General features: G+C 46.6%; 1 protein-coding gene across 3 annotated transcripts in view; it reads left to right on the top strand.

Moving 5' to 3' along the window:
* The window catches only part of MTR (5-methyltetrahydrofolate-homocysteine methyltransferase), a 46,564-nt gene that overhangs the window by 4,441 nt on the left and 22,909 nt on the right, over positions 1 to 19,214 (top strand). For all 3 annotated transcript variants that reach the window (XM_079763458.1, XM_079763457.1, XM_079763459.1), the window contains 11 exons: positions 152 to 244; positions 2,175 to 2,281; positions 4,910 to 4,969; positions 5,663 to 5,757; positions 6,764 to 6,864; positions 8,470 to 8,531; positions 9,560 to 9,627; positions 10,000 to 10,079; positions 12,231 to 12,343; positions 13,721 to 13,861; positions 15,120 to 15,305. In XM_079763458.1, coding sequence (XP_079619584.1) covers positions 152 to 244; positions 2,175 to 2,281; positions 4,910 to 4,969; positions 5,663 to 5,757; positions 6,764 to 6,864; positions 8,470 to 8,531; positions 9,560 to 9,627; positions 10,000 to 10,079; positions 12,231 to 12,343; positions 13,721 to 13,861; positions 15,120 to 15,305 — 1,106 coding nt within the window. The remainder of the gene's footprint in view (positions 1 to 151; positions 245 to 2,174; positions 2,282 to 4,909; positions 4,970 to 5,662; positions 5,758 to 6,763; positions 6,865 to 8,469; positions 8,532 to 9,559; positions 9,628 to 9,999; positions 10,080 to 12,230; positions 12,344 to 13,720; positions 13,862 to 15,119; positions 15,306 to 19,214) is intronic.

The following is a 19,214-nucleotide window of genomic DNA, read 5'->3' as shown; positions in this document are numbered from 1 at the left end:
GAGAAAAGTTGGAGCTTTTGTGCTTTTTGGGTTTCAGAGTGTTGGACAAAGGATGATAGCCCGGTATCCTCGGGAAATCTCACAGCTTCTTGATTCACAACAAAACCCTGGAGCAATCCAGAGATTTCACACTTGCTTTTCTTCCCCAAAGGAATGAAGAGGTTTGTGGCAGGAGCGCTGGGTCCAACTAACAAGACGCTCTCTGTGTCCCCCTCTGTGGAAAGACCAGATTTCAGGAACATCAGTGAGTATTCGTCACGTACACACCTTGATCTCGAGCAAGAACTGCTGTGTTTTGGTAAAATGGGACCGGTAATACACCTGTCTCAGGGTTATTGAGACTTAATCCACATGAAGGGCTTACAGCACTTCCTGGAATATAGTATACGTCTCAAAAGAAAGTTAGCGGCTGTGTGTGTGTTTTGTTGTGGCTTTTTTTCTTTTTTAAACTTGTTTTTGAATGTACTTGGTGTTGTGTTCTTTATCAGCTATGGAAATAAGACCGATCAAAATAAAGCTTTAACCCTTTGCACTCGCTTGCTTTTTTCTCGATTCTTTTATTCTACTCGGGATTTAATGCTACCCGTGTCGAGTCACACTCGACATCTGAGTGCAGAAGGTTAAAATGACAAGTTGAGAAATTTTGGACACCCAGCCTTGGCCAATGAGAGAATAACCCACTAGACCAGTGGTCGGCAAACGGCGGCTCGCGAGCCACATGCGGCTCTTTGGCCCCTTGAATGTGGCTCTTCCACAAAAATACCACGTGTGGGCGCGCACATACAGGGCAATTGAAACTTCGTGGCCCATGTGCACAAGTCAGTTTTCGGCTCTCAAAAGGAATTTCAATCGTTGTACTGTTGATATCTGGCTCTGTTGACTAATGAGTTTGCCGACCACTGCACTAGACCTCCAGTTTATTTATCACAAAGCAGTCCAAACTATATAAACATATTAGCATTACAAAAATGATAAACTACCATATATATATAAGCATACTTGCATTGAGATTTTACAAGAGCATCTTAGAAATCTAGGTGAATTTCTTAAGCATGAGACTACTAAAAACAAACAATGGAACTTTCAGAGCTGCATAGTCATGATATGATGAATGGTGATGGGTTATGTGTAGATGACAAGTTCAGACAAGTATGGTTTGTGCTTCCACACGCGGTCACCAGGGTGGCTCCCTCTGATGCTCTCGGTCTCAGCGTGATGGTGAGGAGCTCCCTCTTCCTTTCTTTTTTTTAAAAATATTTTTTATTGATTTTTTACAGAGAGGAAGGGAGAGGGATAGAGAGCTAGAAACATCGATGAGAGAGAAACATCGATCAGCTGCCTCCTGCACACCTCCACCGGGGATGTGCCCGCAACCAAGGTACATGCCCTTGACCGGAATCGAACCTGGGACCCTTCAGTCCGCAGGTCGACGCTCAATCCACTGAGCCAAACCGGTCAGGGCTCCCTCTTCCTTTCTCTCGCGCTGTGGAAGGTGAAGGACGCAGACAGCAGCGTAACTCGCTGTTCAGGCCTCTCTGCCGAGCGGCTGGGCATCTTCTCTTTTGGTTGGGAAGTGAAATGGGGAGAGGGATGGCCTCTCAGTGGGAAATAGAGAACTCAAGTTGTTTCTTGACAAAAATGTTACCCAGGCGTGATTGGACACTTTTCTTTGAGATTGAAATTGCCCACCAGGCAGGTGTTTTCTCTGACAGAGTTGGTGTCAGAGGGCAGGAGCCAAATCCACAGAACTGCAGCCTTTTATTCTGCCACAGAGAGGGAGAGGCTGTGACTCGCCCTGTGTGACACGTTTCCGTGTTACTCCTCACACTCATCCCTGTGAATTGATCAAAGCCACCCCTGGAAAGAACAACCTGCCCTAGAGATCTCTAAAGTAGGTCCGGGGCTCAGGAAATCCTGGCTTCCCGCGCGCTCGCTCTTTCTCGGCTCACATGTGGGACGTGCAGACCTTGCGCAAGTGTTTATGAGCAACTGTATTCCGTTTACTGGTTTAACTTCCATCACCGCCATATTTCTGCATTTGGTTTCTTACAAAAGGTGGCACTGTCATTAAATTATGGGCTGTAAACCAGCAGTATTTAGTTCACATAACTCAGCATGTCTGGGCCATTCAGGGGATACTGACTGATGTCCTGGGTGTGATTTATTTTTTGCAGCTTTTGATGAGCTCGTTGAGGCATACAAAGAGCAGGCCCAAGGGCTCCTAGACGGAGGGGTCGATATCTTACTCGTTGAAACTATTTTCGATACTGCCAATGCCAAGGTGAGTTAAGAGAGGAAAAGGGACAGGGTGTGGGGGGTGGGAAGGGAAGGGCTGTGATGAATCCCTAATGTAGTGAGAAGACAATGATAGCTATTTTTTAAAAAACAATTTTTATTGATTTCAGAGAGGAAGCTAGAGGGAAAGATACATAGAAACATCAATGAGAGAGAATCATTGATCAGCTGCCTCCTGCATACCCCCTACTGGGGATTGAGCCCGCAACCCAAGCATGTGCCCTTGACCAGAATCGAACCTGGGACCCTTCAATCTGCAGGTCGACGCTCTATCCACTGAGCAAGCCAGCTAGGGCAATGATAGCAATTTTTAAAGTTAAATGAAATTCCTTTGTTCCATTTTATTCTTGACTATTTCTGGGGCCAGTAGCATGAAAAAAACTTCAAGAGGTTATCTTTTAAACTTTTTTTTAGACATTTATTTTAAATTATGAAAGTAAATATTTTCCTGTATAGCTACTCTATGTGCATTTATGCATAGGTAATAAATACATACACATGGTTCTAAATTCCAAAGAGTCGTAAATGTATGTAATACCCTTCCACCTCCTATTTCCTGGGGACAACTACGGTCACCAGGGTCGAGTCCTGACAGGTATCAGCATGGGGGTGTGTATTCCTGACACGTGTGCAAAGGTACATAGGTATATGGAGTGGAAAGTAAATGTCCTTATGCCTGTGTTTCTTACTTGTTTGTTTGCTTATTTAATTTTTCAGTTACAGTTGACATACATTATAATATTAGTTTCAGATGTACAATATAGTGAGTAGATACTTATGTAACTTACAAAGTATTCCCCTCAATAAGTCTAGTACCCACCTGGCACCGTACACAGTTATTAAAATATTACTGACTGCACTTGACATCCTGGTTACTATTTTATAACTGCCAAGTTGTACCTCTGAACCCCTTCACCTTACTCATCCCCACAACTCCCTCCCATCTGGCGACCGTCAGTTCATACCTGATGTGTTTGCACAGTGTATCTAGCGGATAGCTCGCTACAGGTGACATTGCCAGGTCAGGGGATTGCGCATTGTTTGTTTTAACCTTTTGCACTCGGATGTCAAGTGTGACTCCACACGGTTAGCATTAGAATAAAGGAATCGAGAAAAAAGCAAGCGAGTGCCAAGGGTTAATCTTTAGTGTCAAGTTAGCCTCCTGGAGATGTACTCTTTTAAGCCCCTGTCAGCGAGCAGCACAGGTTTCTCACGCCCTGGCTAACACCATCTAGTGTTACACTTTTGGATCTCCTCCAATTTGATGGGTAAAAAATGCTTCCGTGCTGTAGTTTTCATTTTGTATTTTTCTGACTAGAAATGAAATAGAGCATCTTTTTGAAGTTTTACAACCATTGACATTTTCTCTCCTGTGATGTGTGTTCTGTGCCTTATTTCTGTTGGACTTTTGGTCTTTTTTATTGTCTTTCCCTAAGGAAATCAACCTTGACAGTGATGAGGAGCTAATATTGTGTCCAGTTTGGTGTTTGACTTTCTATGTGGTCATATAGTTTTGTTGTTGTTTTTTATTTCATTTTTTTAAAATATCTTTATTGATGTCAGGAAGCTAGAGAGAGGGAGAGAGAGAGGGAGAGAAACATCAACGATGAGAGAGAATCATTGATCGGCTGCCTCCTGCATGTCCCCTACTGGGGATCGAGCCCACAACCTGGCATGTGCCCTTGACCTGAATCGAACCTGGGACCCTTCAGTCCACAGGCTGACGCTCTATCCACTGAGCCAAACCAGCTAGGGCTGATTTAGCTTTATAATGGTATAAGAGAATTTTAATTTTGTATGGTTGGATTTACAGATTCTGGCTTTTTGGGTGTGTGTGTGTGTTTGGTGGGGAGGGAATTATATTTGCAAGGGCATTCCCCATTCCAAGGTAAGGATTTAAAAAAAGGTTTCTTTTTATCCCTAGTACTTTACATCTCATCAAATGTTTACCAGTAATTGTTTAAATGTTTTGGAAGTAAGACCATAGATTCAGAATTTTAAAAAAAAGACTATTATGTAACTAATAATTTGTACTTAATCCTTCACCTTTTTCACCCATTCCCAAACACCCCTCCCATCTGGCAACTGTCAAAAGCCTCCCCAGAAAAAGAGGTGCACTTGTGGGTGCAGCCAGCAGACACCTCCCCCCCCCCCCCCCCCCCCCCGCAGGAGTAATGCAGAGGGGCCTCGCCAGCAGTCGGGTACCAGGTAGTGCCCGCCCCTCTCCCGGGCTGTAGCCACAGGAGTGCTCGTCCCTGGGGAGGTGGCGGCTGGGTCTTCCAGGTAGACCGAATCCCCACTCATTTCACTGCCAGGTGCCACGTGGGCTCCTCATCCCATCTCTGTTGCTCTGGGTTGGGGACCCCTCCGGCTTCTCAGCTGCCGCTGCACCTGGGTGTGGGTGCTGGCCCTTCCTCCCAGTCCCTGTGGCTTCCTCTGTAAATCCTGGGTTATCATGTTTCAGGTCAGCCACCTTCCGTGGGTTATTCATATTCAGGCTGATTGCTCTGTGATGGAGCTGTAAGTGCCGGTCCGGGGCCGGGAGCAGGTGAGTGCAGCTCCCGCCTCCTCGGCAGCCACCTCGCAACCCGCTGATGTTCTCTTTCCCTGACAGGCAGCCTTGTTTGCACTCCAGAACCTTTTTGAAGAGACGTACGCTCCCCGGCCCATCTTTGTAAGTCTAAAGTGTTGATTTTGGTTTTTATTAATACTGTCATTTGAGGGTAGGGTTTTTTGTTTTTGTTTTTTTCTTGCATAGAACTACTGATAGTATCTTTTAGGAACCACTTCCTTGAAGTTTTCTGTTCACCTCCCTCCTACCACCACCTGGAGACACAACGATTCTAGAAGTGGTTGATGGAAGGCAAAGCGTCTGGCTGAATTGTCTCCTGGAGCCAGAGGCTTAGGGACGCACGCCCCTTAGGGCCCTGAGGGAGGGGGGTGGCCTTGCATGCTGGCTGTGAAGTTCCCCGCACTGAGGACAGCGGATTGCCAATTTATTAATCAATAGGCAGACCCACCCCAGAGTCCTAAGGCTCCTTGGAGAGAATAAAATAGAATCAAAACTAGGGCCGTGTCACAGCAGGAGGCTCAGGGAAAGGCTTCTCTGGGGAGATGTGTGAATTCCAATGCTGCTCTCTGCTCTCGTCATGGCCTTTGCCTCCCTTTTCCTCGCTTCCCTGGCTCCCAGCTCCCCCCTCCCTCGGCATCTCTGTTCTGACCATTGTAGAAAGTGCTGCCTGTGAGTCCCACCGCTCTCTTCCCGGTGAAGGAGCACCGGAAGTCAGCTTGCTCCCCGTATCTGGCCTTGTGGCTGAACTCTTCATTCGCGTCTGTACTTCTGACTGAATTTGCTTTGTTAATTCAGATTTCGGGAACCATCGTCGATAAAAGTGGGCGGACGCTTTCTGGACAGACAGGGGAGGCGTTTGTCATCAGTGTGTCGCACGCAGACCCACTCTGGTGAGTCATTGTTCTTTCCCGCCTCCATCCCTCTTGGGGGGCGTCTTCCCTTATAGTGTCAGGTTGTGCCTGTTGGTTATTCCCCATTTACGGGACAACCAGGAGCAGTCTAGCTTGGAATAAGACGGGGATTTTAAAGCTCAGATTTTTATCTTTAAAATTAACATGGCTTTTTCATTCTATTTGAACGTATCTTTAAAAAAAATCATAATGGTTTAAATTACATACTGTGAGTGATTGGAAGCTCTCGGAATATATGCTTTTCCTCCTGTGCCTTCTCCATAAACGTGCTATTCATGTCTTCTGTCCAGAAGCTGTGCTCACCCTTTCTCTCATTCTCTCTGTCTCTGTCTCTCTGTGTGTCTCTCTTTCTCTCTCCACTCACCCTCTCCCTCTATCCCTCTCCTGGCTTCTTGTTAGCTTTTAAGACTCATCTTGAGAGTCCTCTTTGGGGAACCTGCCTTCTCTTACCAGCTCAGGGTGATGTTTCTCTCTACCCTCAAGATTCTGGCTGGTCTAATAATCAAACAGACATGAGACAGGTTAGCAAGAGAAAACGACCAAATTTCATACATACGTATGCGTGGGAACCCCGAACCCTGCGTGCATGCGTGAGCGAGTCAGACACAGAAAGGAAAAGGTCACAGAAGACGCTCTGAGCTGGGGGTGAGCCAAGGTGCCCGGGGCTTCAGATGTTCATTTCGGGATGATGACAAGAGCAGATGCTTAGTAAACATGTTAGTCCTGACATGTATGTGGGTCAAAAAGAAAACAATCCACATACCACAGAAGCGCACCTTGGGGTGACTAGCTCTGAACCCTCCCACCCCATTTCAGTTGCTGAACAAAAGCACTAAACATAGCATTGATGTGGCTTTGTTTGCAGCTGCATAAAAGTGCTTTGAATCAGGGATTTATTACCTGATTAGATATATTCCTGTATTCTATGCATCAATATTTTGAATAGAAGAGGATGCTCCTGTTAACTTCTTTTTTGTTTTTACAGCATTGGATTAAATTGTGCTCTGGGTGCAGCTGAAATGAGGCCTTTTATTGAAACAATTGGAAAATGTACAACAGCCTATGTCCTCTGCTATCCCAACGCAGGTGTGTATTTCAAGGGAACTGCACAGGGGGAAATCCAAATACACGGACATGCGTGGTGGGGTAACAGATCTTGATAGAAGAGCTTGTTTTGTAGGTCTTGGTATATAGTTAACACTCGGTAGGATTTTCCTAAATGGAGAGTATCAGGATCTAGACCACTGTTTTTCTTTAGACTTGAACCAACAGTTTGGCTCAGCCTGAAAGCTTCAGAATTGGACAGAACTTGGAGGACTGCAGCCTCGTCCCGTCACTGACCAGAGCCTTGCTTTGGGTGACAGAGCTTGCTTCCACGTTTGGGGGGGGGGCGGTGAGGGGCAGTGAGGAGCGCAGAGCGGGAGAGGGAGCCCGCTTCTCCTTTGTCACTGTGTTCACAAAGAGCAGGCGGGGAGCCTGGTGTCTTATCACCGCTTTCCTTTCTAAAAGTTAGGACTTCTAGTTTACTGTATATAAAAATTACCAAGAGATTTTTGTAGATAATTGTCAAACCACCCAGTGACATAATGGTAATTCATTTGGGTTAGCCAGATTTCCTGGTGACTGTTTGTTGTTGTTTTTATATATATATATATTTTTTAAACTGATTCTGTGTTATTTTAAATATATTTTATTGATTTTTTACAGAGAGGAAGAGAGAGGGATAGAGAGTTAGAAACATCGATGAGAGAGAAACATGGATCAGCTGCCTCCTGCACACCCCCCACCGGGGATGTGCCCGCAACCAAGGCACATGCCCTTGACCGGAATCGAACCTGGGACCCTTCAGTCCGCAGGCCGACGCTCTATCCACCGAGCCAAACCGGTTTCAGCTAAAATATATTTTTATTGATGTCAGAGAGGAAGGGAGAGGGAGAGAGAGAGATAGAAACATCAATGATAAGAGGGAATCATTGATTGGCTGCCTCCTGCATGCGCCCTATTGGGGATTGAGCCCACAACCCGGGCATGTGCCCTTGACCGGAATTGAACCCAGGACCCTTCAGTCTGCAGGCTGACACTCTATCCACTGAGCCAAACCAGCCAGGGCCCTGGTGAATGTTTTTGAGCACTGCTTAGCTACTTAGGACTAAAAATCATTTCCCAGCATTTTTTTCTCCAAATGTATACATTTTAACCCACAATAAATTTTATTTCTCACCAGGAGCAAGATAACCAGAAGGGGATAAGAGATAAAATAGGACATTGGATCATTACATACTAAAGTCTTACTTGGGAAAAGTTACTTGAAAGCAGACTGGTTGTGTTTTGGGTTTTTGATGGCATGCCTGGTGCTCATTAGCTTCAAGGGCATAGTACTCCCCCAGCCTCAGCCCAGCAGCTGGGTAACGAAGGACTTTCCTTTGTGGGAAGGTGGCGGGGAGTGGGGGACTCTGTCCCACACAGCAGTGATGTTTTTCTTTCAAATGGAGAAGAAATGGTGGATGTCTATCTTCCTCTGTGACTTTCGTTTTTGGTGTGGTGTCTTCATTTACTGTGTTTAATATTAGGACTTATTTGTGTTTGCAAGTATTTAATTATAATGCTCCATTTAGTTTAAATATAAAATGTCCTAACTCTTTAACCTAAAGCCTTTACAAATACAGTAATGGTTGCAATACCGTTTCTCAGGTCTTCCCAACACCTTTGGTGACTACGATGAAACTCCGAGCATGATGGCCGTGCACTTAAAGGTCAGGAGTCCTCTTTCACTTGGTTGTTAAGAGATAGGGGAATGACATTTTAGATTTAGAATATGTAGAAGCAGATTTTTTTCCTAAATAAATTCCAGTGTATGCACTATAATGAACAAAAGCTTAGTTATTCCGATTTAAGATGGTGGCGGTGGAGGGAGCGGCTGGCTGTCAGCCTCCTCCTCCCCAGATGGTACTGGTGGCTGTTGGGAAATTCCCAGTGAGGCCCAAGTGAAGCTACTTGAACTTGACTCTCTTACAGCCCTCCCAAGACTCCTTACTGCCTATGATCACCCCCTTCCCCCCATTCTCTTTCCCTCCCATATACCTCCTGTCTGAGAATCCTATACTATCCACTACCTAGGTCATGAGCCCATACTACCCACCACCCACCCTATGACTAACCCAGTCTTTTCCTCGTTCCTTGAATCTGTAGCTTCTGGCTCACTGACATTCTCTCCTAAACGATTTCTGACTTAATTCTTACAATTTTAATACCTTACGTAGGTGCTCTCATCAGTGTTCAGACTTCTCAGTTGCTCGACTTCCCCTCTTGTCCTGCACACTAGCCTGTGGTTAAACCCCAGACCCACACTGACCTGTATGCAGCCATTACCACCTGGGGTTGTTGGAGGACTTGAAATATGACTATTGGGACTGAGGAACTGAATTTTTAGTTCTTTAAAATTTTTAATTAATTTAAATTTAAAAACTTTATGTGTTATTTGAAAATGCATGATCTACTTCATAGTCATTTAGCGTAGCATATGGGCAAAAAATCTTTATTATGATCAGATAAGCAAATAAACATTACATTTAAAATGGGATAAAGAATTTCATAGTGTCTGAACTGTTTTAACGTAATACCTGGGGCACTAAAAGCTTTTTATCTAGAGTTAAGTGTTCCTAGCTCTCTTTTTAATATAAAGTTGGTTACTCAGGAAATGTAGGTTTTTTTTCTGCTGAGTGGGTAGTGGCGAGTTTAGAATTCAGATGAACTCCCTAGAGCTTTCTTTGCCTGAATGCAGGGCTTTGCTATGGATGGCTTGGTCAATATCGTTGGTGGATGCTGTGGTACCACACCAGATCACATCAGGTAATAATCACCTCTCAATGTTTTTCCTTTTGGCATGGCATGAATTGTGTCCTCTTGAGATTCGTGTGTTGGGTCCTAACTCCCCGCTCCTCCACTGTGGCTGTGTTGGGAGATAGGGACTTTAAAGAGGTAACTAAGGCGCCCAACGCAGCCACACACAGCAGACTGGGCAGGTTCAGAAAAGCTAGGCTTAGTGGTTCATTTCCTGCTCGACTGAGAAAACGAGAAGGTGTAATTGCTGCTGCACATTTGGAACTAGGTATGTAATTACGAGCATAATTGTGCTAAATAGACTTAATTTCATAGCCGGAAATTCGTTTAATTTTATTTGATCCTGAATTAATGGGCATAGTGTTTTCTCTTTTAACTCAGGGAAATTGCTGAAGCTGTGAAAAACTATAAGCCTCGAGTCCCACCTGCCGCAGTGTTTGAAGGGCATATGTTATTGTCCGGTGAGTGATCAAGACATGGTTTGTATGCTTTCAGAAATGGATCTCTTCTTGTTTCAATGTTTTGGTAACAAGAAGAAAACTATTTAGATGTGATTTTTAAAAAGAATCTATGTGTAAGAATGAAAGAATCTTTTTTTTTTTCCTGATTTGAATTTCTTGTGCTATCTCTAAATTGCTTTAAAAATAATCTTCAATTAGATTTTAAAAGAATGACATCAAACATACTCTTTTCAGTTGTTCTTTATAAATTGCATACTTGTGAAGAATGCAGTTTGAAAATCGGCCACTTCACATTCATAACAGATCAGAAGTGCTTTGTGCGAGATGCTGTTAAGGGCCCTGATGCAGGATCTCCTTAGCGTTTAAAGCTGTGCCCTGCTGCCTGCCCTGTAGCCTGAGGGCTTGACCCGGGACCAGGGATCCCCTGAGGCTGGCAGGGGTGGGGACGAGGCTGTCAAGGTCGTTATCAGTGGAAAGAGAATCACAAGCCCAGACTGGGAGGAAATGGTCCCAGTTGGTGAACAAAGACTCATCTGTATTCGTTATTTTCCTCCTTCGGATCTGTCTCTTCTTCAAAGGACTCAAAAGCCGTTTTATTAACCACAAAAGCTATGATTGTTGGTCTAATTTTATGTTTGTCCATGTATCTAGTCTCATTTTTACAGTAACATTATGGGACAGATACTTGTACTGACTTCGTTTTATAAGCTCAGAGGCTGTGAAAAGTCACCCGAGTTGTTCACTGAGAGGCTGGGAAGGGCTTGAACCTGGGGCTGGCTGTCCCCAGAGCCGCCTGTAACCCCTCAGTGAGACTCCCTCTCCTGACACAGTAAATATGAGTAGAGCAAAATAGTTCAAGACCTATGTTGTAGTGATACTTCATACTGTGTGTTGCTTTTCTCTCAGTGTAATATATCTATATTTATTATCCAACTAGAGGCCCAGTGCACAAAATTCGTGCATGGGGGGTGTCCCTCAGCTCAGCCTGCACCCTCTCCAATCTAGGACCCCTTGAGGGATGTCCAACTGCCCGTCGGACATCCCTCTCACAATCCAGGACTGCTGGCTCCCAACTGCTCGCCTGCCTCTGCCTGATTGCCCCTAACTGCTTCTGCCTGCCAGCCTGATCACCCCCTAACCACTCCCCTGCCAGCCTGATTGATGCCTAACTGCTCCCCTGCCAGCCTGGTTACCCCTAACTGCCCTCCCCTGCAGGCCTGGTCCCCCCCAACTGTTCTCCCCTGCAGGCCTGGGCTCCCCCCAACTGCCCTTCCCTGCAGGCCCAGTCGCCCCCAACTTCCCTCCTCTGCCGGCCTGGTCACCCCTAATTGCCCTCCTCTGCAGGCTTGATCGCTCCCAACTGCCCTCTCTTGCAGGCCTGGTCCCTCCCAACTCCCCTCCCCTGCTGGCCATCTTGTGGTGGCCATCTTGTGTCCACATGGGGCCAGCCATCTTGTGTATTGGAGTGACAGTCAATTTGCATATTACTCTTTTATAAGATAGGATTTTGCCCCTACATTGGCCTATAGCAGGGCAGATGTTATTGCCCCTTGGCACATAAAGGGGCAGAAGTCCCAAGTGGCTGTGCCCACAGTCAGCTCCTGAGTGTGAACCTGCCCAGGAGAACCTCCTGCCTGGCAGGCCTCAGCCTGGGCTCTTCCCGGCCCCGGTCAGCCTTGCTGGCTGCGTGCCGGTGATTGGACTTGGATGGGAGAGACGGGAAAGCCAGAGGGTCAGCTTCCAGCTGCTGTCTCCGTGCCCAGCTGTGGAGCTGCCGTCTGTGGACAGTGTGGAGCAGTCCTTGGGATTCTGACAGCATGGCTTTTGCCCCAGACGCTTGGTTAAACAGGGAAATGATGGCATTTTTTTCTTGTTTGTCAGAGCTGGTATGATTCAGCTCTTTAGAGGAATTTGCAGTTTAAAGTATTTGAAGTATTTCTTACTTGAATGTCTGGTTGTAAATGTAGCTGCAACATACGTTTAATTTCCTTGGAGAAGGTGCTGGTCCTGTTTGCACGTCGCATCTCCTGTCTCAGCCCATGGGCTGCGGCACAGAAACATTTTACTTTCTCAGGAAGACATTGGTGTTCCGCCTGTCTCATGTCACCATATGCATTTTGAGAAAATTTTCAAAGTGCTTCTCCTTTTAAGGTCTAGAGCCCTTCAGGATTGGACCCTACACCAACTTTGTTAACATCGGAGAGCGCTGTAACGTGGCGGGATCCCGGAACTTTGCTAAGCTCATCATGGCAGGGAACTATGAAGTGAGCATCTCAGTACGACTCTGAGGCATCTGCCATGTTTGTGGCTAGACATCAAGTAAACGAACAGCTTTTAATAGCGTTTGATCGGTTATTAGCCGAGCTGCTGGGAAGTGTGAGAAGAACTGTGACGTGTTTGCGGTGGGCTGGGCTGGTAGGAGGATGAAGCATCGAAAAATCCAAGCTGCTCTTGTTGTTGTTTGTCAGAAAGTACTGCACTTGGGTCATGAAGTGGGATGAGATGGGAGGGACCCGGTTCTAGCTATTTCTATTAATTGGAAAATAAGCTTAATATTTTGTGAATACTCTTCATTTTCGTTTCTCACAAATCCTTGTGGCGAAGTGAAAGCCAAGAAAATTTGAAGCCCCCATGAGCACATCAGGCAGTGATTAAGGTGGTATTGATTCTATTAGCTGCAGACTGAAATACATACGCAAACACAAAGAAAGAACAGGCCTGCCTTGGGAGGGTCACATGATCCTTTAGCCAAAGTGCTTTTAAGCTGATCCCTCTGTGGATGAGCAAAATGTAATCCAACCAGAACCAACCCGAAACATCTGGATGGAGTATTTTTCTTTGCAAATATGAAGTTTACAATGGAGTCTGGGCTTTAGTGATGAGTTACCATCAAACTTCTTTCTCTTGAGGTTTTGCAACTTTTAGGAAATAGATCTTCCAGAAACCACTACCAAAGTAGACTTTGTTTGAATCATAAAGAAAGGGCCCATTTACCGTCCTCTCTGGATCTATTGATTGCTCCTCCGTGGCCTCCCTCTGTGGCCTGGATACCTGGTTCCTGACAGTTCCCATCAGCCCTCTTCCCTTCCTTCCACTACTGCTCACGGCCACGTGGGCCTCTGTCATGGTCCTCCGCAGTTCAGAAGCTCCCACGGGTGGCCTTTTGTATCCGGGATAGAATCCAAACTCTGCAGGTTGTCATTCAGTGTCTCCACTTAGGCCCAAACTGCCTTCCCTTCCTGGGTGTCCCATAGGCTTGTTCAGCTGTGCTCCCTTCCGAATCCTCGTGACCTTCATAGTGTGCAGGGTCTTCAGTTTCTATTTATGTTTTGTTTTTTTTGTGACCATCCTGTGGTCATATGAGTTCAGGTCATAGAGGGCCCCAACTCCAGGCTGAGTTTAGATTCTTTATGGCAGGAAAGTGGCCTCAGTGGATTCTGGGTAGTGAAATGAGGCGATGGGCGAGAATTTAAAGTTAATCTCCTGTGACTGATGGGAGGAGAGTAGGCCTAGAGTCAGGGATGCTGGCCAGTGGGTCGAGCGTAACTCCGAAGGACTGTTGGGGATGGCGAGGGATTCCTTTGTTAGCCTCTCTTGACTCACCTGTCCTCATGCTCCTTCCTCTTGCATTCTCTCCTCAGGCAGCACTGACTGTTGCCAAAGGGCAGGTGGAAATGGGGGCCCAGGTGTTGGACATCAACATGGATGACGGCATGCTGGATGGTCCGAGTGCAATGACCCGATTTTGCAAACTCATTGCTTCCGAGCCTGACATTGCCAAGGTTGTACACCATTTTTATTCATCAAGGGAATGTGCATGTCTTGCTCTGTCACTCATTCTACTTCGTCATTTGTCCCATTGATCTGCCATCTCATACACTGGTTTTCTGTTTTCCCATGTCGAAAACCCTGAGGCTCCTGACTGTCAGTTTTCTCGCTCAATGTTAGCTTACGGTAAAAGCCAGGCTTCTAAGAGAGATGTGACTTCAGCTTGGCTGTTTTCCAGGCTTCTGGAATTGGTCACAAGAATTGTTTGTTTCCTTTGATGTCCGGATAAACGGAAAGCCCGCTTCCCATGTCTCTGAAGAAGATACTTACCCTTCCTGCAGAATCATTCATTCCATTGCTATTGATAACAATAACAAGGAGGAGATTTGTAGTCTCCGCTCTGGTGTGATACCTGTGCTTTGAGGGGTCCAGAAAAAGGAAATTACTTTGACACTCCAAAAGACAAAAGGCTCTATTAAGGTGAAAATTGACCTTTATCAGGGATACGACTATTACCATAAACTGCTTTTAGTTAAAAAGTTTTGATTTCAGACCATCCTTTGTGGTTACTTTAGGTCTCTGAGTTTGAAAGGCTGCCATGCAGGCCTCCCCTGAGCTTGTCAGGCTTAGTATGTGGCCCCTTTTTGTCCCCAGTCTGACTTGTGAATTGTAAAGATAGAAGTGCCTTGTTGCCTGTGAAGGACCCTGTGTAACTTAAGGCATTATTAATGACTTAGTGTTCTGAGGGCTACAGTAACTTTTTTCTGAATCTTGTCTGGTTTTGCCCTTTTGTTATCAGTGGGGTGCCCCCTGAGTGCCCACCTGTTACAGTTGGAAATGGAGTTCTTGGGGTGCCCCTGGGAAAGAATTTCCTGAGGCTCCTTGGAGGATGGGATTTTGTGGAAAGCTTTATTGATGGTGTAAAATTAAGGGGGTTCCCCTCCAAGATCCCACCTCCCTCCATCTCGCCGTGGAAGAAGTCCAGTCTTGCCCTCAGCAGGGCCAGAATGAAGGCCACTGCCCAGATTTTCTGCTCCATGTTGAAAGTCCCCATCTGGCTAGCTCCAGCCCACTGCATGTGGGGTCTGCATGTAAGACGGGAACTCCTTCAAGTATTTGGGGCTTTAAGAACAGGTGCATGACAGTCCTGTCTCTGGTCGCTCTGTCCTTTGTTTATTGTTTCCCCAAGGAAGGAATGGGGGCTGGCTGGGAGTCCTGGAAGGGAATGTGTGGCGACTCGTCTCTCTGTGGTTTCCTGCCCGGCGACCTCAGGTGCCCCTGTGCATTGACTCTTCCAACTTTGCGGTGATCGAGGCCGGGCTGAAGTGCTGCCAGGGCAAATGCATCGTCAACAGCATCAGCCTGAAGGCAGGGGAGGCTGACTTCCTGGAGAAGGCCGGGCTGGTCAAGAAGTTTGGCGCCGCTGTGGTCGTCATGGCCTTTGACGAAGTGGGACAGGTGAGTGATTCCTTTTGTCCCAGCTCCATTGTGTCACCCAGGCTAGACAGAGCAGTGGGGAGAGCTGAGTCCAAAACAGCTGTGTGTGTGTGTGTGCGCGCCATAATACCATGTATCCACATGTACACGTATACGTACAACACACTTGTATCTATATACATGAACATCTGATATATAATAAAGTCTTTACCTCAGTTGAGAAAGGAATTATTCGGTAAGTGCAATTGGAACAACTGGGTATGGGTTTGGAAGAAAATAAAGTCAGAGCCCCGTTTCCCACCATATACTAAAATAAATTCTATATCAATTAATGCCCTGGCCGGTTTGGCTCAGTGGATGGAGCTTCGGCCTGCAGACTGAGGGGTCCCAGGTTTGATTCCGGTCAGGGGCATGTACCTTGGTTGCAGGCGCATCCCCGGTGGGGAGTGTGCAGGAGCCGGCTGGACGATGTTTCTCTCTCATCGATGTTTCTAACTCTCTATCCCTCTCCCTTCCTCTCTGTAAAAGGTCAATAAAATATATATTTTTTTAAAAATCTATATCAATTAAAGATCTAAATATAAAAAAACAAAATTCTGAAGAATGTATGGGAAAATATTCATCTAAACTCAGGAAGGCAGAAAGAAAATGGGTAGAGCTGTCTGTAAAAATGTAAACTTTGTATGGCGAAAGTCATGGCACTGTTTGCAACGCGAGTAATAGCAGTGGGTTAATGTCCCTAATATGTAAGAGTTTCTATAAGTCATAAAATAAAAACCCCAGTCAATGTAATAGAATAATGAATAGCTTTGGCGGGGTAGCTCAGTTGGCTAGAGTGTCGTCCCGATACACCACAGTTGTGGGTTCGATCTCCAGTTTCCTGGCTCCTTCTTGGATCTCCTATGTCAGTGATGGCGAACCCATGACACGCGTGTCAGCACTGATACGCGTAGCCATTTCTGATGACACGCGGCCGCATGCCGAGGATGAAACATTTGCTGCTCCTGAGGATGAAACATTTGCGACTAGAGTCTTGGAGTTAGTTTTTTCCTCAAAGTGACACACCACCCGAGTTATGCTCAGTTTTTTGCGAAGTTTGACACACCAAGCTCAAAAGGTTGCCCATCACTGTCCTATGTCCATGGTGCTCTGAAGTCTCTGGCGATGAGCCATCCTTTATGTTGAGCGCTCAGCCAGCCCTTTGTAGGAAGTCCCCTTGAATGGTGTTACCCTCTCTTTGGCGCGCACATTATGCAGATAGTAGATGTTTTGCCTATTTTTTTTATTTATCCTCCGCTGTGAAAGGAGGAGAAGTTGGGTAATTTCAGGGGTCTTTGCCCAGGGCTGTTGCCAGGAGGAAGGCTGAGAAGCAGGCTTGGGTGGGTAAGGACGGGCCATGTTTATGGGGCACGTGGGCTGCACCAGCTGTGCAGGTGATTCTGAGTTTCATGGGCAAACTCTGGCTTGAAGACGGGGTTCCCTTACTGGGGAATTACCTGTAAGCAGATGGCATTTAGACCGCGGTGATGAGCCCAGTGGCTGCCGTGAAGAGGCCCCGGGCGGGACCCAGGAGGAAGTCTGGGAGTCACTGCGCTCCGAGGCCAGAGAGAGAAGGAGGCCCCATCGTGGGGGTTGGGAGGAGCAGCCTGTTTGGCAGGAGGGGGTCCAGAAGGGAGGCTTCACTTGGCTTCTCCGTGAAGAACAAGCTTCCAGAAGGGTTCGGTGAGCTATTTTAAAGAATTGTGGGCAGATCTAGGGGATGAGACCGTGAATTTACCACTGGGCTTAGCAAGGGGGGAGTGAAGGCTCTTGCTGTTCTGTTTCCAAGGAGATGAAAGCCTAATTGGAGGGGGTTCAAGGAAGGATGGGAGAATTGGAGCCAGTAGGTTGAGGAGTTTCGCTGTAAGGGGAAGAGGAAATAGGGTGGAAACCAGAGAGGGACATGAGGTTAAGAGGGTGTGTGTGTGTGTGTGTGTGTGTGTGTGTGTGTGTGTGTGTGACAAGACGGTTTTGTAAGCTGATGGGACTGATCTGATAGAGAAAGGGGGCATTTGCTAGGTCTCTGCCCTTGTGAGTCGAGGGTTGTCTACGCGTGGAGAGGAGACAGGTTGCTCACAGTCTGGAGGGAAGGCAGGGAGGCGGCAGGCAGGGTGTGAGAGCACAGATGGCAGGCAGGCAGGGAGCGGGTCGTCTGGCTGGTGTTTCCTCAGTGCGAGGTCACGCTGAAGGAGAGTGGAATGCCGTGTGCTCCCTAAGAGGAGCTGCCTGCTTAACCTGAGTGTAAAGCAGAAACTCTCCCCCAGGGAAAGGTGCTTGTGCTTTTAAAAACACGCACACCCCCTGGCTCCATTTGGTATGGAGACCGGGCTTCAGTAATTTTAACGTCTTGGAAGTGATTCTCCGGTAAACTCTGGTCGAACGAAAACCACCAGCAGTTGATCTCACTGAGTCCTCATAGCCACCAGCTGGGGTAGCTGTTGTCCTGTTTACTGTGGTTCAAGGTCAAGTGTCCCAGAGGAGACTGAGGCAGGTTTCCACGTCCTGGGTTATCCCGTGCTTTGTCAGCACGGCTGGCGCTGCATCGGGTCTGAAAACAACCTTTCCCATTTAGATGGAATGTGACCACAAGTAAGAAGGTAGGGAAACATGTTAACTTGCCCGGTATGCCCCTGATTTTAGACATTTGTGCTCATTCTAGAATTGTGGTTTTGAAAGTTATAAAGACCAAAGCAAAAAGTTCATTTACCTGCCAAGTTCAGAAATCAACAATAGGGATATTTTGGGATAAAGGCCTGCCTCAGTTGATGGAGGTCTCCTGGTGATTCGATTTGCTTGGATGAAGCCTCTGTGGTAGGGAGAAAGCACCGTATGAATGGAGAACCACTGTTGCAGGCAGAGCATCCCACCTGCCTCTGTTTCTGCATCTGCTGTGGTCTCTGGTTTATATTTGTGATGCATGTTACAGACAAAATTGCAAGGTCAAGGCCAGATACAACAGAGGAGCTGGATTAAAACAAATAGGAAGAATCTCCATGTTTTTCTTATTGATGTTATTTTGATCAACTGTTCATTTTAACTCTAAATAACAAAATACAGAGGAACACCTTTATTGAAATTTCTGTGGGAAGAATAACTTTATCACTATTCAGTCTCTCGATTCAGTTTTTCTTTTCTAACTGAAGTGATTATTTTCATACTAGAGGCCCGGTGCACGAAATTTGTGCACTCCGGGGGGGTGGGGGGGCGGGTTTGTCCCTCAGACCAGCCTGTACCCTCTTGCAGTCCGGGAGCCCTTGGGAGATGACCAACTGATGGCTTAGGCCCGCTCCCCATGGAGAGTGGGCCTAAGCCGTCAGTCAGGCATCCTTAGTGCTACCACGGAGGCAGGGGAGACTCCCACCACTGCTGCTGTGCTCGCCAGCCATGAGCCCAGCTTCTGGCTGAGCAATGCTCCCCCTATGGGAGCACACTGACCACCAGGGGACAGCTCCTGTATTGAGCATCTGCCCCCTGGTGGTCAGTGTACATCATAGCGACTGGTCATTCCACCGTTAGATCGATTTGCATGTTAGCCTTTTATTATATAGGATGACAGTGTTTTTTTAAAATCCTCAGACATATTTACTGACTTTAGAGAGAGGGGAAGGGAGAGCGTGGAAAGAGAGAGACAGAGAGAGAAATATTGATGTGAGAGAGAATCATCGATCCATTGTCTCATCCACACCCTGACCATGGATGGAACCTGCAACCTAGGCATGTGCCCTGACCAGGAATCAAACCTGCAAACTTTCATTGCACTGGACGACACTCCAACCAGCTAGGCCGCACCGGCCAGGCCTCATGTGACAGTTTGTGATGAGGTTTCTAGAAATAAAATTGTCACATAATAACAGAATAGACTATATTATGTTTTGTTTGTATATGTGTAAA

The sequence above is a fragment of the Cnephaeus nilssonii genome (genome assembly GCF_951640355.1).
Source record: "Cnephaeus nilssonii genome assembly, chromosome: 23".
Classification (NCBI taxonomy): Eukaryota; Metazoa; Chordata; class Mammalia; order Chiroptera; family Vespertilionidae; genus Cnephaeus; species Cnephaeus nilssonii.
Note: the sequence above shows the minus strand (reverse complement) of the source record. Positions and strands in the feature narration are given on the sequence as shown.